This window comes from Platalea leucorodia (assembly GCF_965183815.1).
Source record: "Platalea leucorodia genome assembly, chromosome: Z".
Lineage (NCBI taxonomy): Eukaryota > Metazoa > Chordata > Aves > Pelecaniformes > Threskiornithidae > Platalea > Platalea leucorodia.
The window spans coordinates 40481670-40505017 of record NC_138858.1 but is presented as its reverse complement, the minus strand read 5'-3'; the positions used below and the strand labels follow the sequence as shown (position 1 = coordinate 40505017).

The 23348-nt window shown below is 38.9% G+C and overlaps 1 protein-coding gene across 1 annotated transcript in view; it reads left to right on the top strand.

Annotated features, from left to right (window-relative positions):
• The window catches only part of TMC1 (transmembrane channel like 1), a gene marked incomplete at both ends in the record, with an annotated part of 75041 nt that overhangs the window by 34219 nt on the left and 17474 nt on the right, over positions 1 to 23348 (top strand). Inside the window, 5 exons of the mRNA XM_082336048.1 lie at positions 4899 to 5005; positions 6880 to 6978; positions 13750 to 13892; positions 16625 to 16769; positions 18825 to 19019. Of these exons, the coding sequence (XP_082192174.1) occupies positions 4899 to 5005; positions 6880 to 6978; positions 13750 to 13892; positions 16625 to 16769; positions 18825 to 19019 (689 nt within the window). The remainder of the gene's footprint in view (positions 1 to 4898; positions 5006 to 6879; positions 6979 to 13749; positions 13893 to 16624; positions 16770 to 18824; positions 19020 to 23348) is intronic.

The following is a 23348-nucleotide window of genomic DNA, read 5'->3' as shown; positions in this document are numbered from 1 at the left end:
CTTTGGTTGCTTAAGACTTTACATAAGACTTGCTAAACGCAGCACACTGAGCACCTTAGAGAATCTTGTTGGCACAGGCAACAACTTGCATGTAACCACTGGATCCTTCAGTCCACCCAAAATACTGAGGAGTGGTTGAAGAAAATGGTTGAACACTAGGCTTGAACACCAGGATCAATATTTAAAAAGATCCTGTTGTTGGACAGCATTGTTAGTGGTGAGTCCTTAGTCACATCAGTTCCCATGGGATGCAATCTCATGTGGCAAAATATGGTTGCATAAAGGAAATCGGAGGGAGGACTGTCTACATAACAGTTCATTTTTGGAGGAGACAGTACAGCGAAACAAGCAGCAAATGACATCAGATTGTGACAGGTCAAGGAGGCTGTTTGGACCACTCTTGGAAATCTTATGATGCAAATTGTGCTGGCTTAGTTCTCCACCACAGAGTTGGGTCTGTACAAACTGCTTTCCATGTCACTATACAGTTTAGGATTTTTAAACTGATGTTTCTTTTGTGACCATTTTTGCACCAGAACACATGCATACACACAGGTAAGTATCTGGTATATTTCATTCACCAGTTAAATACATTTGAAAATTAAATGTTCATGGGTAGCTTCTGCTCCTTCCAACAGGTGAGATTATAGTTAGATGAACAACCTCTTAGCCCAAAGAAACTAGAGGTAAAACTTTTCTGTAATACTCCATGATCACTGCTAATACTATGCTACAAGGTATTTTCTTTCCAAAGGCAGGCACTAAGCACAGAAGTGTAAGTATTAACAGGGTATAAGAAGAGGTCATTTCAATAGCACCTAAAAGAGAGGCAAGAATTTATGAAATTTCAAGTCCTGTTTGAATCTTGAGTGATCCCAGCTAAAAGAAAGTGTAAGCAGCGGGAGCATGAATGGAAGAAAAGCCTGCCACTTATGTGCAGACTACTCTGTATAGGAAACCTCTTCATTTGGGTAAATATTTTTGTGTGAGGGAATAGTTTATGCTCAACAAACCTTTACAGTTGTTAGCTTCCAACCAGTTAACTTCCCAGCGTACGTCATCTCTGTGCTCTTACCTGAAGATGGTTTGTATTTTCTGATCTCAAAGTGAGCTCTTTATAAAAAAATCCCAAGCAAACAAGGCAGTAACTGTCTACAGTAGAAAATGCAGGAAGGAAATATAATTTTCTAACCACTAAGAAACACTACTGTTTATTCTTCAGTCCCTCTAAAAAACCACATCTGAACAACCAAACATAACTTGTCCAAAAGAAAACAGTTTCAGAGCACTAACAATCTTTGCCCTATGAATTACCATTACTGCAGGACTGTAACGATACTTTGAAATCTAGAGGTTCAACAAAGCAAAGGAGATCAAGCCATATATTAATAACATGGCAAAGATCTGCCTTCTTTATGATGCAGTTCAGGAGTTAACATATAACAGAGGCTCGTTTTTAGAAAACCTGATGCTTATACTGTAGTGTTGTTGGGTGTTGCTCCATTCTTAAAAGTAGCCAGGGTTGTAGACAGATTACAAATGAAAACTGAATTGAAGTCCTGTATAGTTGCAAAAGATCAATTAGGTACTACTGGGGCAGATTTCTTTGGCTTAAAAGGAGATACTGTACTGGTAAAACAATGTTAGATGACATGAAAGTTTTCTCTCATGCAAACCGAAAAGGATACGTAGCTGTGCCACACTACCACTGCTGACTGATGCAGGAAACATAATGGGAAATGCAATGTTGAAGTAAAACACACTTTATGAGAACAACAGAACTGCTAAATTCACATAAAGTCAACAGAAATAGTATAACTTTAGGAAAAAAGTGGTCAAATGAAGAATGTGTTGGACTGGGGCAAGTGGCACACGTGTGCCTGGCAGTGCTACTGAACTGTAAAGTTCCTCGGGCCATTACTTACACACTAAAAAGACCTGGGAAGAAAATGCTTCATACTGAGCAAACTCTCCATATCTGGAGTTGTGTTGGTATTCCTGGGAACTCCTAAGGTGTCAGACACAAGTTTTATCAAGCTTTTTTTGTTACCATAGTTTCAGCTTGATTGGAAAATTTAAACAGACTTCAAGAAGATACTTTCGATAAACAAAGAGCTCCTTTAGGATAGGTCAGACTAATCTAAGATGACCAGCTAATGTTATAGGTAAATCTAAGCTCTCCTGTCTGCTTTGAAGAAACAATTCTGATTTTATTTCAAGGCCACTTGTAGATACCCAAGAATGACCTTGACCACATTGTCAGATAATTCAACAGTCACACTACTGTGCCTTAGATGTGCTACAGAAGAGTATAGGGAAAATAAATAAATATTATTCACTATTAATCATTATTAATATTGGCATGAGAAGACACACCCCTGTTTTAAACTTTTCATACTGTGTCCTAAACTACAGACTTGCATTAACCACGCATTTAGACTTTATACAGGGATCGTTTCTAGTGGGTCTATGGACCAGCAGCAAGGGGATTGTTAACATTTAGATACTAAAATTCTTGAAAGAGTTTTCCTTTCTGTGATAATTATAATCAATAATGTCATTTATTAATAATAAATAAAAGAATAAAGAAATAGAGAGAGTAATAAAGAGAAGAAGAAAAAGAGAAAGTACTAACTACATTTAAGCCCTAGCAAGAAAACTCATCTTTAACCTCTGCTTAGTTTCATAGTGCTCCCCACTGTAACAAATAGGGCCCTTCTTACCATAGGCCGCTTCGGCTGGGTCTGACTCTTTCAGGTCACCAGCTATCTGGAAAGACCAGGTATCAACATGGAGTGCACTTTCTAGCACAGGTAGCCCAGCTTCAAATTGACAGGCATCAAGCTCTGCTGTGGTTCATCGTTGTGTGGTTCATCATAGGTGAAACTGCTGCTGGGGTTTTAATGTTTAGGAGAGATAGAAGGTGATAAATATATGAAGTATTTATATTTAGGAAAGAATCACTTCTTTTCCTTACAGAATAGACATTCAGTAATATCTGTGCAACAGGACTCTATGGGAAACATACATTGCTGTGTTGGGTCAGGGTGAGCCCCTTCATTCCACTGCTGACATTTATACTATGCATGCCTATCTGCATGCCAATGCATAGTATTGTGAAGCTGTGGATGCAGAAAAAGATGGCTAAAGTCTACTTTAAAGTATTACTCTTTCATTCATACCTAGAACGTGTCACGCCTCAGAGTGGATTCAAAACACTGGCAAAACTTGAACTGTTTTTGTTCACAGCTGGTGCAGGCTGTTTGTACTATTTTCTATGATGTTCCCTGTTGCCCCCTGTTTGGACCTTCCCGCTCTGGAAACGTAGTTAAGGGCATCCATAGCTAAATTATCCTCATCCCCCGCTAAGCCTTTTCACTTATCAGAGGTTTCTGTTCTTGCCTCATAGGTGAAAAAGAATAAAGCCCATGCGCAGCCTGTGCATTGTGACTTGCAGTAACTATACTGATGCATGTAATTCCAATTAAGTGCCTTAATACAGATGTTCCAGATGGATGCATGGCAGTGATTTCATCAGGATCACTGATACAAGAACTATAACTTAATGCATGAAAAAAAGCCATTCCCAAAAGAATGGGGATATTAGGATACGAGCAAAAGAACTAGTGCGGCATGGAGAGGTCTACAGTATCAAAAGTGTCTTGAAATCAGAAATCTTCCTAATTTTCTTCACTTCATTTTTTTTGAGTCCACAGCATCCCCAAAGGCTGTAGCTGTGTTGTAATTGAATAATCAGCATATCACAGACAGACTGACTAACTCGAGGTCTCTTGCTTTATGCCTCTACCCAGACCTCCCAGTATGTAGGCTACTGCTAAGATTGGCTGCTTCTTCATAGAAAATTTCAAAATTGTGGTTTCATTCTGAACTGAGAATAAAGCAGATTTTGAAATGCTGAAAAGCCTGACAGAATGGCTTGTCCCTCCCTTTGCACAGGCCTGATAAATGCTTCTTACCAGTCGGTCTCTGTTTATACTCTGGGGTTATACCAGTTTAAGTGTATTAAATTTTCTACTGATTTTGTTGTTATAGTAAAATATGCATATATATTCCCCAAATAGCACCAGTCATGTTAACCTCATTTAAGCAGAGTGGAAGAATCTGTTATAAGGCTTGCAAAACAGTGTAGAAATACCAATGTAAGCTCCTCTGAACAGAGATTCGTGTCTCATTATTTGCCATCTGAGTGCATCGAACTCCTGAACTAGACTGTGTGTGAAAAACCTGTTGAAAGGTGACATTTTTTCCTGTAAATGACTGATAACAGAACTGAAATCTGGTACTTTGCTAACTCTGACAGATGAGCACGACTGCCAGCTATCCTATATTCAGCAGAGGTGTGCTGCAGCAAGCTGGGGTTGAATCTGAACTGTTATTTCTGTTTGGCCTGACTTGCAGAGTGTTGGTCAAATCAGGCCCCTAGTGCTCACTGCTTCCCCTGCAGCCTCTTCTTCTGTGCACAGGTCTGAGTCAGGGGTCTAGAGCAAGTAGAATCCAAGGCTTCATCTGTGAATGAAGAATTCAAGTCAAGAATGCTTGCAATCCACATTAGACAAAAAAGAAAAAAAAAAGTGTGATTTGCTTTGAATCCTACTGCTAGCGAATTTAATATTAGTAAATATCACAGCTTTTAGATGACCTTAAATACTCTGTATAAATAATACTGATATATTTTTTGTTTCTGTTTTCTCTGCCAGGTAAGTGAATGCTAGTATGCAATCTTGAAAAAAGTTATTAGAATTATGGTAATAAAGAAAATGAAAAGCCTCCCCTGATTTTATTTATTTTAAATAAACTTTGAGCATCTTCATCTTAAGGTAAAATAACATAAGAGGACTAACTTATCTGCCCTTTTTTCACATCTCATGTTCTCATAGGTCACTTTGGCTCATCAGTAGCATCTTATTTCATATTCTTGCGCTGGATGTATGGAATAAATATGATTCTCTTTGGACTGACCTTTGGACTTGTAATGGTGCCTGAGGTGGGAATCTTTTAAATTATCATTGAGAATTGTTATGTGAATTTCTGTCTTTGCAGTGAGATTTCATTGGACTGGACCTTTAAACAAATTTATAACCTCTTTATGCTCCATTTGAAAGTATTAAGATGTACTAAGGCTGTAAAGATGTACTTTGTGGACAGTTGTCTCTACAGACAGATGTCTTGAAACAGACACGACAGAAAAAAGTATATAGAGTTGTGTCCTGAAAGTGTTTTCCCATGGTCTGAGATGGTGCTAAATTTCTCGGTTTTCTATGGAGAACTAAGGAGAGGAACTGAGACTAAGAAGCAGCCAAGTGGAGTATCTTGACTAAAATGTGCATTGCAATAGAAAGATGCATTCCAGGTCTCTGAGGCACCATGGATCCTTTTCAGTTGCCTTAATACTCACATGCTGATAAGGCCCAACAGGGCTGTAAAGTCCCGAGAGAGGTCCCTCATGTTTTTCATGGTGTGGAGCATCACTGTTAATAATGCTGCTCAGAGCAGGTGTAATTCACGCAGAAATCACTTCTGTGAAAGCTAATATTTTTCTACTTCCTTTGAGCAACCTTATCGTCCTCCTAAAAAGAGGACCTACATGGAATTAAAAGTATTGTGCCATCTCCCTGATTTCACTATTCCACATCCTCTTACTTATCTTCTAGTAAGCAGATGGGAAAGTGTCAGGTAGGAGTTTCCAGCAGCTTCCTAGTACAGCATTTCAATAGCATCCTCCATCTTCCATTGAAGCCAAAGCAGAGAAAAAGCCCAACAGTTTTCAGGGTAAAGCCTGGAAAAGACCCTGTGGGGACATATAGTGTGGCTGAGCAGGCATCTTGCCAGCAGCAGTGGGACTCTCAGAATCCAAAAACTAAATCCCTAGCATCTGCCCATACATTTCAATTAAAAACCCAATAAAATCCGTAATGGAAGAAAAATGAATCTTGTGGTCTTGTCTGTAAGACAAACACCACTCATCAGAGGAATTTGGACTACTGTGTTGCCTTTGAATGTGTCATGGTTTAACCCCAGCCAGCAACTAAGCACCACACAGCTGCTTTCTCATGTCCCCCACAGTGGGATGGGGGGGAGAATCAGAAGAGTAAAAGTAAGAAAACTCATGGGTTGAGATAAAGACAGTTTAATAGGTAAAGCAAAAGCCACGCACACAAGCAAAGCAAAACAAGGAATTCATTCACTACTTCCCATTGTCAGTCAGGTGTTCAGCCATCTCCAGGAAAGCAGAGCTCCATCATGTGTAACCGTTACTTGGGAAGACAAAAATGCCATCACTCCCAACATCCCCCCTTTCCTTCTTCTTCCCCCAGCTTTATATACTGAGCATGACATCATATGGTATGGAATAGCCCTTTGGTCAGTTGGGGTCAGCTGTCCCAGCTGTGTCCCCTCCCAGCTTCTTGTGCACCCCCAGCCTACTTGTTGGTGGAGTGGTGTGAAAAGCAGAAAAGGCCTTGGCTCTGTGTAAGCACTGCTCAGCAGTAACTAAAACACCTCTGTATTATAACACTGGTTCCAGCACAAATCCAAAACATAGCCCCATACTAGCTACTATGAAGAAAATTAACTCTACCCCAGCAAAAACCAGCACAGAATTTAAGAGGCACAGTTTGACAATCCATTGATACTAGTGAAACATCACTTTAAATTTAGAAAAGACCATTAATGCATACTTTAAGCATAGTTTCAATCATTAATGTGAGGAGCAATGAAAAGAAGTGGAGAAGTAGGTCATCCTCACTAGGGAGCTGAAGAGCATAAAGCAAGTCTTCCTAAGAAATGACAGATCACTGTACCTTCCCTTTGTTGGTATTTTGCTTTAAAACGTAAATTGATCTCATTTTTTGGTTCCAGGCTTTGATGGGGAAGCCATATGGCTCTTTACCTAGAAAAACTGTCCCAAGAGCTGAAGAAGCAAGTGCTATGAACTTTGCTACTCTCTGGGATTTTAGTGTAAGTGCCTAAACTTGCAATACTGCATATTCACATGACTCTCTGATTATTATGGGCTTTTACTTCATTATTTAATATTGAGAGACTTAATATGAAATATTTCAGGAGAAAATGGCAAAAGAATTAATTTACTTTTTTTTTTTTTTTTCACAAGTCCTGAGTATACATGTTTCCTTCAGACAAAAACACATATAATGAAGCTCAATGTCCACACACACATTTCAGTATATGTAGCAATCCAAAAACATATGGCAAAATGTCTCAAAGCTGGATTTGCATCCCTGGGCACTGACTTTCCATTTCTTATGGGTGAATTTGATTCTCTGTTTTTGTATGATTAAGGTTCCAAGTTTGAGGATGCAGCGTGAATTAGAAAAAAAGAAAAGAAACTCCAATTATGTGCTCTGTAGGCTTTTTCTAAAACAAAGAATGCTACTTTCAGTTTTTTAAGTCTCATAGAATATGCAGATATTTTGGCTGAATTGAGAAGCATGTTTCTATTCTTTACCATTGATATGATGCCCAGTCTAGCCTGTGGATGTGTACCTCCTGTACTGAGAAGATAATGGTATATTCCTAATTCTGTCATACTGCTTTTTTTCCTGAAAACAACAGTTTTATCTAATTTTGCACATGACATGTCTCTGTAGTCGGCCTTTTTATATAAAGATGATACAACTTTGCATAAAATCAGCTGACGATAAATATGTTGCTTAGAAGGCTGTTAGGTTTCTCTATGGTGTGCAGTCAATGTCATCAAAAGGTAGTCTTCACCTGTGAAAGGGTGCAACCATCTAGTTAAGGTTTTCCTTCAGATTAATGGAAGCAGCATCCATCGAACTAAGTGTGATTTCTCCCTCAATCTGCTGCACTCTTTCCCTCCTGTAAGAAGTACTAAGACTTTTAAAGAGTTATGCGTATACATATCTTTTAGCACTTGAGCTGTTTTAGCAACAGCAAGCATGAATATGATGCTGGAAGAAGACCCATTTCTTGGAAAATTAAACTCAGGTACAGGTTCCTCCAGTTTACAGCTCAGCCTCTTCAGCTGTCTGCAGAATGATTCATCTAAAATTGACCTCTCCATGTAGGTTTGGCCCATGTGAAGTCCCATTCCACCCATGCTGGTGGGCAGAACTGTGCAGGCTGTGGAGCTCTACACAGGAAATCCCAGGAGGGGCACAGGCCAATTTTCATACCTGTCGCCTTTCCAACAGGAGGCCAGATCTTATCTCTCCTGAAAAAACATAAAAAGGGTACAGTGCCTATGCTTCTTATTAATTTTGCCATTTTTTAGTATGGTTAAGGTGTGGAGAGATCCCTAATCTTGTGACATGCAGATCTCAAACAGGATCCCTTGGTTTGTAGCTCAAGACCTTCATGTGGAGACTCGGAAGATGCCAGATTTTGGTCCTTTATTTAGCTTCCTTGTCTCTATTTTCAATCATCAGCTATCAGTGGAGGAAGAATCAGGTTGTAAGATGACAGAACATCAGAAAAAACTTGACTGGATTGTCGTGGTTTAACCCCAGCCAGCAACTAAGCACCACGCAGCCGCTCGCTCACTCCCCCCCAGTGGGATGGGGGAGAGAATCAGAAGGGCAAAAGGGAGAAAACTCGTGGGTTGAGATAAGAACAGTTTAATAATTGAAGTAAAATAAATTAGAACACTTAAATAGGCAAAGCAAAAACCGTGCACGCAAACGAAACAGAACAAGGAATTCATTCACTACTTCCCATCGGCAGGCAGGTGTTCAGCCATCCCCAGGAAAGCAGGGCTCCATCACGCGTAATGGTTACTTGGGAAGACAAACGCCATCATGCCCAATGTCCCCCCCTTCCTTCTTCTTCCCCCAGCATATATATACTGAGCATGATGTCATATGGTATGGAATAGCCCTTGGGCCAGTCTGGGTCAGCCCTCCCCCCGGCTGTGCCCCCTCCCAGCTTCTTGTGCACCCGGCAGAGCATAGGCAGTTGAAAAGTCCTTTACCACTGTGAGCGCCACTTAGCAACTACTTAGCAAGAACAAAACGTCAGTGTATCCTCGACATTGTTCTCATCCTAAACCCAAAACACAGCCCCATACCGGCTACCAAGACGAAAATTAACTCTATCCCAGCTGAAACCAGGACAGTATCCACCCCTTATTCCATACCATTTACATCATGCTCAGGTCCCACATTATCCAATACATCCTCTTTAAACACCACCCCTGTTGTCCCCAAAATGTCCATTGAGCTCGTTTAGTCCATGACTTGGGCTCCATCTGTGATAGTGGTCACTCAGGACAGGAGAGGTGGTGTGTTGCGTGGAGTTATTGGGCACCTAAGCCAGCTCAGGTCAGGTCACTGCTGCACTTGCACTGCTTCTTGTAAGGCTTCTCCTCCATTGGTTCAGGTGGTTCCTGCTATGGTAGTTCCTATAACATGCAACTCAGATCATGGGTTACAACAATTTAAAGGTATATCCATCACAATCTCCACCCCTGGCCCCTTTGGGCTAGGTTTAACATTGCAATGAACTCCTCCCCTTACTCCTAGCCTGGCTAGCAACAAGGGGTTCCTGCTATAGTAATTCCCATAACATGCAACTCAAATCCCGTGTCACAACAATTTAAAGGTATTTCCATTACAATCTCCACCCCTGGTCCCTTTGGGCCAGGTTATAGGGTTTAACACTGCAATGGAGTCCTCCCCTTGCCCCTGCTCCGGCGTGGGGTCCCTCTGACAGCACAGTCCATGAACTTCTCTAATGTGAGTCCTTCCCATGGGCTGCAGTTCTTCACTAACTGCTCCAGCGTGGGTCCCCCACAGGGCCACAAGTCCTGCCAGCAAACCTGCTCCAGCGTGGGCTCTTCTCTCCACGGGTCCACAGGTCCTTCCAGGAGCCTGCTCCAGCACAGGCTTCACATGGGGTCACAGCCTCCTTCGGGCGTCCACCTGCTCCAGCATGGGGTCCTCCATGGGCTGCAGGTGGATCTCTGCTCCACTCTTAACCTCCATGGGCTGCTCTGACATGGGATTATCCACGTCCACAGACGCTTTGGGGTGTCATGCTCCCGCAGGAACTCGTCCACAGGTCACAGTCCCTTCGACTCGAGTTGACACTGGAGTTCCAGCCTGTCCAGTAAGGCAGCACAGAAAAACAGCGATGCCCTGGCCATCTGCCAGCCCGGGTACGTGGCCATTGCTGTTATCAAAATATTCCCAGGCACAACACAGTAAGATGACTCTAACATACAGTAAGGCAAGCAAGCCCCATGGCAAGCACAGAAGCCTGCCGATTAACAGCTAAACAGCAATAACAGCTATAAATTCGATCTAGCGCATTCCAATTAAATCTGTTGTTATCTCGAACCCTTCGAGCCCCACGTTGGGCGCCAAAAAGGACTGTCGTGGTTTAACCCCAGCCAGCAACTAAGCACCACGCAGCCGCTCGCTCACTCCCCCCCAGTGGGATGGGGGAGAGAATCAGAAGGGCAAAAGGGAGAAAACTCGTGGGTTGAGATAAGAACAGTTTAATAATTGAAGTAAAATAAATTAGAACACTTAAATAGGCAAAGCAAAAACCGTGCACGCAAACGAAACAGAACAAGGAATTCATTCACTACTTCCCATCGGCAGGCAGGTGTTCAGCCATCCCCAGGAAAGCAGGGCTCCATCACGCGTAATGGTTACTTGGGAAGACAAACGCCATCATGCCCAATGTCCCCCCCTTCCTTCTTCTTCCCCCAGCATATATATACTGAGCATGATGTCATATGGTATGGAATAGCCCTTGGGCCAGTCTGGGTCAGCCCTCCCCCCGGCTGTGCCCCCTCCCAGCTTCTTGTGCACCCGGCAGAGCATAGGCAGTTGAAAAGTCCTTTACCACTGTGAGCGCCACTTAGCAACTACTTAGCAAGAACAAAACGTCAGTGTATCCTCGACATTGTTCTCATCCTAAACCCAAAACACAGCCCCATACCGGCTACCAAGACGAAAATTAACTCTATCCCAGCTGAAACCAGGACATGGATATACCCATTTTCTCTTTTACAAACAAATCTTTCAGGCTTATTAACTGTAGACAACCGAATTTAAAGAAAATAATATAATAATAGGTGGAAATTACAATGTTTGTCTGTCTTTTGACTATGAAGGTATGTAAAGTGAACAGATTACTTCTGCTTTATTTTGCCACATAAAGTGATGGACCTTCCCTGGATACAAAAGGATAGAAAGATCTTTCTAAAAATCCACATATGTAACATTTTGCAATGACTGCTGCATAAAATGACATTATGTCTGGTTCATCAGGAGTTGTACCTTTGAGTGACAGGAAGAATATATCTAGACATGTAGCTGGGAAGTTAGATAATGATGATGACATTATAAAATGAGAAATCAAAACATCAGGGAGATATTGGAGAAAAAGGCATAGTAACTTGGTGATTTTGTAAAGAGAATAGAGACTAGAAGAACTTTATACAGCAAATGGGAACAAAGTTTTTAAAAGAAACGTATTTGCGAAAAGATGAATGAAGGCAGAAGGTGGAAAGACAGGGGAAGTTTATAACTGTCAGAAACAGGATCTGACAGCTCTGAGGAAGAAACTATAGTAAATAACAGAGTAGCAGTTAACACAAGGAACAAATGCAAAGGTAATAAACACATAATAGGGCAGTTAAAGAAATGGATCCCCTGAAATATTGAGGGGAAAAGAGAATTTTCTTGAGGCATGTCAGATAGACAAATACTTCCTGAAGACAATGACACCTTTAACTAAAAATCACAGGAAATAGTACCTTTCATCTGCCAGCAGTTCTTGTATGCTACCAAGTAAGTTACAAATAAATAAACCCACATCAGAAAACATTATTTCATCTTAAATAAACCCCAAACCCCATCAATCTTTAAGACAGCAAAGAAAAAATGAGCTTAACATATTTTTTGGTTTTTTTGCACTTGAAATTGTACTCATTTTACTAACATGGCAAAGAGAAACAGTTTTGGATTTTGATATAATTTACTTGGAATTCAGTTTTAACATTGTGTATTTTACAGTTCAGGTAATAATCCAAACCTAAAAAAATCAGACTCTCAAGGCTCATTACAATAAAGCATTTGACCAATATTCTTATCTCACCCCTCTTTTATGTTAGGCTCAGAAAGGAGTGAAAGAGATCTTCCATGCATGCCTACCTTTACCCAGCTAAAGATGTTTCAAGTCACATGGTGAAATGCAATAGGCAAAGCCCAGGAAACAACACGCTGAATGACACACAGTGGAGGAATTATCTCTGGCTTTACAGAACACAGCAACTTCAAAAGCATTTTAATAATCTGAGGGATCCAAAAGGCTCTCTGGAACCTTGTTAGGCTGTATTGAAACCTGGGCTAAGATGGAATTATAGGATGCTTTAATGAGCATTAAGATGCAAAAGACATACTATTGAATTTGAATGTGTCCTGACTGGTGTAGATGTTTTACTAGTAATTAGTAATAAATGTGTTCTATAACAATATTTCCCTTATCAGAAAAAGCAAACTCTTATCTGTTATATGTAGGAACATCTCTCAAAGCTAGTCTGATATGAAGAAAAACGAGATATGTTGATGACCAAACCAAGACATTTTGAATAATATTTCTGTTTATCATATATTAATATTTCATTTTCAGCTTAGAACTGTGAATCGGGTTTTCCGGGTAACACTGTCACTCATTTCATATAGAGTAAGAGGTACAATAAATTAAGTGCATGTTTTACAGTAATATGTAAGAGAAAGATGTTACTTATTTTAAGTAAAATGAGCAACTGAAAAGCAGAAGGGAAGTAAATGGCTTTTTTAATTCACAAAACCCTCAGTTTACTGTATTAGTGTCAAAATAATGCATGGTCTATCTATCTACCAATTATATGGGCAAATACTCTGCATTTGACTTGAAATCATTACATCCAGCTGGAGCTTTGCTACTACTGTGCATGTGCTGAGCTGTCCTTGTAAAGGCTCTGGATACAGTCTTCTAGGAGGCAAGTTCTTACTCTAACCTGAGGATTATCAGGAAGCTTCAGCTATTTGGACCATTTCAGATACCAGGACTTGTTTACAGTTAACAAGGCACTAAGTAAATTATTTTGAAAAATCAGCAATCCGACCCACAGAAAAGAGGGAAATTGTCATTAAGATTTTTAGAAAAGGAGATACACTTTGAACTGCTGAGAAAGAAGGTACACTTACATTGCACTTTGTACAGCCTTGGAGTCTAAGTGTTAAAAAACTCTGCATACTGAATAATCATCCATAAAATGCAATTAATTATTGCAACATATATTGAATGATCACCCAATGAACAACAGACAACATTGCTAGACAGAGAAAATGTATGAGAATTTTATATCAAATAGGCTATACAAGTAAATGTTAGAAATGTGAAAATTAAGTGAAGAATCTGGCATTTTATCTGCAAGTAATTTGTAAAATAAATTTTGTAAACCAAAATGTTTTTGTCTTTATAACAAGAAGTATGTGGATGAAAAAGTTTTGACTCATTAAATCACAGACGGAGTGCCCATGAAGAGTTTTAAAGATAAAAGATTTGAAAGATGACATGAAATATTTTAAGTCTTTCTAAATGAAAGGAGAGATTTTCCATCCTGTGAGATTTATTATAGTGATGCTTACAACTGTTTTGAATGCATTGAAATGAATGTTTCAGTACATTGCTATTGGTACAATTTCTGATTACGTGACAGACGTGACATTATTATTTTTACTGACTTTTCAGGGCTTTGCACAGTATTCTGTACTCTTCTATGGTTATTACAATAACCAGAGGACAATTGGATGGCTCAAGTTCAGGATGCCTCTTTCGTATTTCCTTGTTGGAGTTGGGACTATTGGCTACAGCTTTATGATTGTCATTCGAACGTAAGTTCTCCTCAGCTCTGGAATAAAGTACATACAAAAAAGCAGATAATTCTACTGTTGACCACTGAGACTATCTTTTTAAAAATATAGTAATTGTAAGGGTAAGACAATGCAAGATCAAGTGCAAGGTCAAAGTCATGTAAGATTCCTTCAGCCTGTATTTATTTATCTATTGTTCTGCACCAGCAGCTGTGTTGCAGTGTTGTGGAAGTGGGAAAAAATCTTTACTGAAATAACAAAACACTTCCCTTCTGCAACTTCAAAATGAAAAATGAATGCATCAAGTAAGGAACAGAGCTGTCAGCCCATCTTTTGATTATACTCTGCATCTAGCAGAATGTCAGCTAACATCCAGGAAATTCCATTGTTCTACCTTTAATGATACCTTATGTGAGTTAAATTCTTTTATGAAGGAAGAGGACAAGAAAGAAACATATGGCAAATAATTCTGTGTGTAACTCAGCAGTAAAGTCAGCAGTAAGTCAGCAGTAAATGATTCTCAGCAAGACTATAGTGCACAGTAGTGTAGAAGAATTAATGCTACTGGCCATAATAAGAGGTTAACATTCTGTGGAATGCAAAATAATTTCCAGCAGTGTGAAAACTATGCTTAATATAATGTTAAGAACATAATGTTAAAACAGTAGAAAGCATAGGGGCAAGTGAAACAGGGTCTAGGTGGTACAACTGGGGATATATTAAGCTTTTGGCTCTCAAATTCTGGACTTGAATTTTGTCTTAGGATCAGAATATAAATGAAATAAAATTATTATTTTATAGCAAAATTCATTGTTGGAATAAACTGTGATAATTCTGATAGTTTCTAAGGAGATAGGCCACCAATGAATATAATCTTTAATACTCTTGGTTCAAGCAAGGTGACTACCAACCACAATATTACAGTTAGCTATAGTGGTGGCTTTAAAAAATGCCTACGGTGAAAAGAATCAGAGCATTGCAGGTCAAGATTCAAGGGCACCTGTGAATATAGAGAAAACTGCAGTTAATCTGTTTCCACTATTTTGTGCTGAAGTCAGTATTTTTCACTTGCATGAGCACTAGATTAATTCACGTTCTGTTTTTCAAATATTACATGGTTTCCTGCATAGGGCAAGAAGCATTTTGGAAGAAAAATAAAAGTCTTCACTTACATATATGTATTTTTGGAGGAGGAACAAACTACTGCAATAAAAAAGTAATTGGTTTAGCTCAAAAATATGTTTTAAAACATTTTTTGATAATGTAGCTGTGAAGATTAGAAAAGTCTTGGTCTTAGACAATTGTATTTCAATGACTGTCACCCAGACCCCCCCAAAAAAATTCCTTCTAGCAGAAAATCCTTGTGGCCTAAACAAAGGAATATCCTTGAGGAAAAAATACATTGTACATGTTAACTTCCCATCTGGCCACATGACACTAGTGCCGATCAATACTTAGGTAATCTGATGAGCAGTTCTTTCAGTCTTCTGCTCTTCAGTGGGCACAGAAACTAAAAGCAGTGCAACAGGAGGTGCTACCATTTTTCTGCTGTTGACTGAGATCTGGGAAAGGGAATGTCTATGTGAAAGAGGTAGTAAGGGTTATAAGTACTATTATTCTATTTAGGGGAAATATTTAGATTTAGGGCTCCTCTCCGCAGCTCTTCCAGTGCATAACATAAAATGGAAACATTTCTGGTCTCAAAGAAATGATAACACAATCACAAGATTGTTCACTATCTCGTTAGGAACCCTTGAGAAGGAATTATATTAGTCTAGAAACCAGTAGCAGGGCAGATCCTACCAAGAACTTTTCGTGATCTCTCTACTTTCTGTATATGAGCAGTAAAACAAAAAAAACAACCCTGATATTGGTTTATGACAGCTCAGAATTATTTTTCTGTATTATTTACTTACTATTCTCTTCCTAGGTTTGAGAGTATGTATTTTACTGGATTGTTAAAAATGTGATATGTAGAATGTATTGATATTAATAACATAACTCGACTGCATTAGTGAGCTTTCAAATAAGTGTTACCTTTTCCTGACCAAGAAATCAGTACAATACTGAAGGCTAAGTGGTTTATACCCTACCAATATATTCCATCCTTATGCTTAATGGTTTGAAATAAGTGATAAAGTATGCAGAAGTAAGACCTCTGTTATTATATGAATGACAACACTTTGAAACAGAGAAGTTAGTAGTCAAGATTAAGTCAAATCACTGAAGAAATAACTTGATGTTTCTGTATACTGTTATAAATCTTGTTTACAAGTGCGTATGAGATGAAAGGGAAGACAGAAAGCTGTATTAGTGGTACCTTTGTATGGCATAACCAGGTATTGTTCTGGCTTATTATTTTAGAATTCTTTTGTTCTCTTTGTGAAGTCTCTAATAAATCTATTGCAGTTCAGGATGCTCTGCAGCTTTCTATTTGAGAGATCTTCTTGATATTGTTTTCCTATTGAGTTTCTTATCCAGCAGAGTTTCTCTGAGGTGTTAATGAAATAAATCCATTCTTTCTCATCAAAATGTGTGTTGTGAGCTCATAAATTGTCTAAATATGAAAATCACCACCCTTTCTTGTTTCAGACTGAACTTTCCAGATTTAGTATAACACATCTGACTGCAGTAATAATATTTTTTTTTTTTTTTCCAGAACAATGTTAGAATTTAGGAACAATTTGGAAATCATGTTCACATAGCAGAACTAGTTCTAATAAGGTCCTCCTTTGTCTTTCTGGCTTTTGTAGCATGGCAAGGAATGCAAATGAAGATGGTGGTGGGGATGATACTAGTTTTAATTTCAGCTGGAAAATGTTCACAAGTTGGGACTACCTGATCGGCAATCCTGAGACAGCAGACAATAAGTTTGCCTCCATCACAACAAGCTTTAAGGTAAAATAGAGCTCACTAAGGAGAGGTAACCTGATTTGTCTTTCACACTGGTGTGAATCAAATGGAACTAAGGTCAAGTATTAGCTGTACCTGAGGCCTAGAAACTTAAACTAGAATTGGCAGCTCTATACCCTTCTGAGTCTGGCTCTTTGTGCTTTGCCATCTTACCTTTTTCCTTTTGATTGTGGAAGAAAAAGCATTAATGGCATCTTTTGTGTCCTCTGTGACTGCAGTACTAGTTTTAGAAAAATGATTCTACTGTAAAAATAGTATTTTCGTTTTTCTCATCTCTGTTGGCCTCCACTTTCTATGGTGCTTGTCTGAAAAACTTTTTTTTAAAATGCTGGTGATATTTTGCCAACCTCACATTATCATCTTCTCTTGCTACACTGAAGAGATACCATAAGAAAAAACAATAGGATTCTCTATAAAGGGGTGTTCATCATGTCAGAAGAATTGGCCTCAGAATTTTGAGTGTATACTTGCTTTTCAGTAAGAAAAAAAGGTTACTTTCCTTGCTTAATATAAAGTTTTTATTTTTTCATTAATTATGAAATGTAACCCAGTTTGCAAGACAATACAAGGTGTTCTTAGTTCTCTTTTCAGTTTATAGGGTATGTTGGTTTCAAGAGTTATTTTGTGAGGAATCTGGGGCAGGATGTAAGATGCACTGCTGTGAAAACAGTGAAGGGGATATATTCTATCTGTTGAATGTTATAGAAAGTGTTTCTACACTGGGGTCACTGGGACACACCAGTGCAGCATGTAAAGGAAAATTTAATTTTCAATGTAATAATGTACAGGGAATACACTGGCAAGGTGTTCCCAGGTAATGAACAAGATGCTAGGCTTACAGTCACATTGACAACCTACAGCATGGGAGCTGGAGGATCAAACACTAGCTGCACTATCCAATCACACACAACACCCTTCCTTTCTGCAGTGGTGATATAGCCAATAAACCACCTCACCCTGCCCACCCTTCCAACTGTAGGCATTAAAGATAACTGCATTCAAAGTCAGTAGAAAGAAAAGGTCCCAGGAAAAAAAATATTGAAGAAACACTGTCTGAAAACACTGAGACTGTGAGCTTTCCCTGCTCGCCTACTAAAGCCAGTTGCTGAAAGCTATTTGAAGGAGAATTCAAATCAGTTGAGACAGAGACTTAATTTTGAGAAATAAAGTCAGGAAGCTTTTCTGTGATCTTTGCAAATGAGCAAGGAACCTCAGAGAGAAAGGGTGAGGTCTTGGCTTGGGTGAGGTTGTGGGAGTTTTGCTCAAGTGCTCCTGCAATCCCCTTTCATTTATGTAACAAACACAAGTCATAAGAAAAGCAGAGCCATGAAAAGTAATTATTACAATGCAGGAGTTCAGCTTCCCCTCTGGGCAACTGATGTCTATACCAAAGTGAGAAGCTGTAACCAAACTCCCTTTTCACAAGGACACTTCAGAGCAAAAGCTCCTCCTGCTGGCAAAAGTAGGAGCTGGACATTAAGACCAGAGTCTTAATATTTATCAGTCCTGGCCAAGGGTAAATGTGGGGCAAAAGTTCTATTCTGCAGTCTGAAGCTGTGCACTGTTTGCTTTTTTTTTTTTTGATTCCTACATCTAAACTCTCTTTTCATTCTTTCTGAATTGCTGGCTTTCAGAATAAAACTTTTTGCTCTTTTCTCACAAATGCACATTTTTAAAGTGTGACAGTTCCTTTTCTGGCAGCTAATCACATTTACCATGCTGGGTCACTCAGCCTCATAGCACCTCACAAGCTGACAGAACATGCTGGTTTCTTTTTGGCACAGGAGTGCAAGTGTAATGAGACTCGGTGGGGACACACTCAGCAAAGGCAAAGTGAACTCTAGGGAGCCAAAACCCCAGGGTCCACCAGGGTCCAAAACAGTTTTTATGAGACACTATAACCTCATCTCAAAACATGACGCCGAGGTGTGCATTCACATCTTTGTAATTTATTTAACTGAATTCTAACAACTGGGGAAGCAATGTGGGGTCTTGACCATTAAAGTGCTCATAATATTCTTTTCTTTCCAACAAGTGCAGGAAGCTATCGTGGAGGAGCAGGAGAGCCGAAAAGAGGAAAATATTCACTTGACTAGATTCCTGAGGGTTCTTGCTAACTTCTTAGCCCTATGCACGCTTGCTGGGAGTGGCTACCTCATCTTTTTTGTTGTCAGAAGATCCCAGAAATTTGCCCTGGAAGGTCTGGAGAACTACGGGTGGTGGGAAAGAAATGAAGTTCGTGCTAGCACATTTCTAAAATAGATGTGGTTTGAAACTGTCTTCCTCTACTCTGCATGTTGCCTTTTTTTCCTGAGAATTTAAATACTCTGAGTGTGGGTGGTAAATGTCTAACAAAAGAATTGTTCTTGTCTCTGTGCTTCCTGCATCATTAAAGTCATTATTCCTTGGTTGGTTCTTTCAAATGTCCCTTTGTATTTAGTTTTCATTTGAGGCCTTTACCTTTCCTCCTCTGTGCTCTTAAGATTGTTTTCCAGCTGCTCTATGGACTCACAAGATCTCTTTAAGGAGCCCGCTGTCCTGTTGCTTTCCTTCTGAGACTGGCCCAAGCAAAGTGACTGGTGTGTGGGCATATCCAAAGTTATTTGGGGCCTCATGGATACAACTCGGCAGTGTCGCAATAGGATGAAACTCATGCCTTCCAGTTCCAGCTGCCCAGTCCAAGAGTCCAATACCATTTTTTGTGCTTAATGTGCCTTCTTCTAGAGCAGATGCAGCCCTGCCTGATAGACATGCATAGTGATAGTGATTGTGTTTTCTATAACAGTGTGCAGCAAGCACCTGAAGTCAGTGTTGCTGTATGAAAACCTAGGCAGGTTTTACTTTCTTAGCAAAGACACTGCTGTGTATGTTGTAAAATTAGCTGTTTGTTCCTTAAAGCTCATCATCTGAGCTGGAGTGTAAAGTAGATACCCAATTTAAAGTAAGGCAGAAAGATGCTAGCCTCACAAAGTTGCTGGCATGGGTTATGATGGAATGAAGAAAGTCAATCCTTAATTTTCAACACCAAAACCTGACTGAGAAAGTAATGTAAAAAACTCCAGCAACCCACCTCTGGAATCCAGAGAAATAGGGCTGTTGAGATTGGGTTAAGTTACTTGATAAAAGTTATTACATTGTGATCTGATTGGAAAGAAAAGTCATGTACAAAACTGCTTGGCTTAAAGCAACACAAGCTCTTAAGTGTGACAACAGACTAGCAGATGAAGGAGAAATTCAACTTTTTCTCACTTGAAAGGTGTGGTAACAGATTTATACTAACAAGAACTGTCCTACTGAAAGCTATTATATTAGCTTATGCTGCAATCTGGAAAGCAGTTAAACATATGCATGTTTACAGTCATTGTTTTACTTTTGTTTGCTTTACAAAAAATACTGCTAAGGAAACTCTATCACAGAACTAAGATCTGGAGCAGGTGTGTCTCTAAAGGAGAGTGGATAAGACAACATTGCCATTATTTGGCTAAAGAATTTTCCCTATTGACAGGCAATGAACATATTTGTGAGGTACAAAATATTGCCCTTGATTGGATATTAATATTTAATTACATAAATATATTTGGCTTCTATGTAACAACCATTTAAATGATTTTCTAGGTCAAGCTCTCTTGTGTTTGTGTCATTAATAAATGAACAGAGATTTTGATCAAAAAAACCCCCCATAAACACTTAATGTACTACTTAGAGCAAATGAAAGTGCAGCTCTTACATACAATTCAAGCAATAGTACGTAAAAATTGACATTCTTCATAAAAATATTAAGCTCCTTTTGTAATAAATTTCTTTTCATCACACTGGATGTATTAAGGGATTAAAAGGGATTAAAAATGTTTACAAGTAATTACCTTGGAGCAATCCAAGGTAAATATATTTTATATCATCTATTCCTGAAGCTCACAGCCTAATTAAGTGCCACTGGTGACTTTGTGGACAAGATCTTTTTCTCTCTGACTATCCTCCTCTGTCATAATCTTGTAAATTTTTAAACTCCCTTTTCATATTGTCAGTACGTAGTTCTGTCAGATCACAGTTCAGATAAAACTGTCTAGTGTGTCATGGAGAGCAGGAAATTAGTGGAAACAGGCAGACTGGGACTGTTAAGGGATTTTATCAGCCTTCTCATCACTCCTCATACATACCTGTGGCCTAGTGGTTGGTCATGGATGAATAATGATTCTGCACCATGTGACAATTTCCCCATGGCTGTGGAAATTTTGGTAAAATGGAAAATAATGTCACTGATTCCCTTATTAAAGTGTTCTGAAATAGAATGAAAATTGCTGAACAAAATGAACCTTTCTCATTTGATAGAAGATAGTTTGCAGAGCTAGAAGATAGCATGAGCATCTTTCTGGTACAGAGGTACCCTGTTTTCTCAAATATATTCCTGTGCTGTTTAAAAATAAAGCTACTTAAAAGCAGACAAAACTTACGAGGAGACAGACTGATTTCTCTGAATCAGAATCATAACTACATTTGGGCAAAGAGGAGATGAGTTTTACACATCAATTTTTTTTTTCCAGCAACAAAAAAGTATAGCTTTACCATTTCAGGTCTTGCAAGCTGAAACAACGCCACAGACCTTTTGCCAAAAATATCCTGCTATTTACTTTAATATTGCTAGTAGTCGGTATGGAGTACATTTATACTGAAGTTATTAAGCCATGATGTCAATGCTCTATTTAATTCTAGAAATCATCAGGCAACTTTTATTAGTATGAAATATAATTTCTAATTTTAATTTCGTTTTAAAAATGAAACTGTATCTACTAGAAAAATAGGTCTTTATTAGTACTTTCTGCAGCAGATTCTAGACAAATCTATAACTACTGCAATCATTATTAGTGGATGATATGATTTATTTTAGCTAGACTACTTACTCTTAATAAACTTATCATTTAACCAACAAGCAGTCAGTGTTCAATATTTAATGTTGTGTTGGCACAGTTTAATACGCCAGGGGGCTGGTGATTAGATGTGACTGCAGTCACAGGATTTCTTACCAGATTCATAGCAGCTGGAAAAGCTTGTGCAAGCAGTAATTTTCTAGCTTTCAGAGAGTAACACAGGGACTTGGTATGTGGAGTAGTTAATGTCACAGAGAGATAAAAAATTTTGTTTTGAACCAGAATTTTAATAATTAGTGGGTGCCTCTTGGTTGTTATTCCTTTCTTAGGGAAAACTCTATCTCAGTAGGGTAGAGAGGGTTTTTGAGATTCACTCAGCAGATAGTGAGTATAAAACCACTTTGGCTATCATAACTCTACCATGTACGCATGCTGCTCCTCTTCTGGCGTATCATTCCACAATTTTTAAGTCACACAGAGCAGTGAAATTGTCACTGATAAAAACAAGGGGAGAAATTTTTTTTTTTAAATATAGAACCCATTATAGTTTTTGGATTTTGAAAACTCAATGTGCTACATTTTGTCTCAGTAAAACATTGCATTTGTGGCTATAATAATTTCTCAGTTTTCATCTCTGCAAGTTTCTGTGCCTCATTTCACCTCTTATCTTAATAATGTCTTTTCTCCAGAATTAGAAATGCTCCTGAGATAGGGAGCATGAACAGTCAAGGCATGGAAAAATGCAGATAGAAAGCAAATGAGAAAGAATATGCTTGCTTCAGATTAAGTGGTAAAAAAGGCAGAACACAGTAAAAATATAGAAAATATTGAATGTTCAAGAGAAAGAAAAGCAGTGACTTCTATCCTGCCTCTCCCATGCAGCAATAAGGAAACTTTCAATAAAGTTAGCAGGTACTATATTTAAAACTGCTCAAAGGACATACTTTTTCTTCCAAAATACATATTCACTATGTTTTCTAGTATGAAAACTAAGGTACATCAAATTAATTGAGTAGAAGCCAGGTTCAGAAAAAGCAAAAGGGAAGGAATGGTAGATGGTGGGTGCCAGTGCTATGAATGCCAAAATTTACATCTGTTTGAAGGAAGACTGATCTAAGGCATGAAAGAGAAATTCCCTGGGGGTTACTGGATACATAAAAAACACACCTGACTGAACAAGTACCCAAACTGAATATAGTTCGAGTTTAGGACTTATTATTCATATAAGTTTCCCCTGCTCTTGCTCATCCCTGGGAACCTGTTGGGCTAGGCCAACCTTTGGTGTGACCCAGGACACCTCCTCTTATGCACACATTTGCACCTGGGACTTGTTGCAGGAGGATAGGAGACACCAGAGTCAGTGAGGATTCTGATTTAAGATTCAGCAGTATCACAACAGAACTGAGCATTTCTATTGATAAACAGGATATACAGCCTGTTACAATAAGTTTGAATTTTAAGAATTCGTGATTGGTCGTGTTGGCTATAGTTGACTCCTGCAGCTTTGCCATCTTGGGCCACATGAGCATAAAGTCTTTGGTTTAATGGTGACTGAGATAATATGTGTTATAAACTATGTTAGATACTTTGAAGACTTTAAGATAAGAAAGTTTGCACAGTTCATTATGAAGAAAAAATAACCAGTATTTTGATCACCAACATCTCATCACCTTCCAGAAGTACCAAAAAATAGGAATAT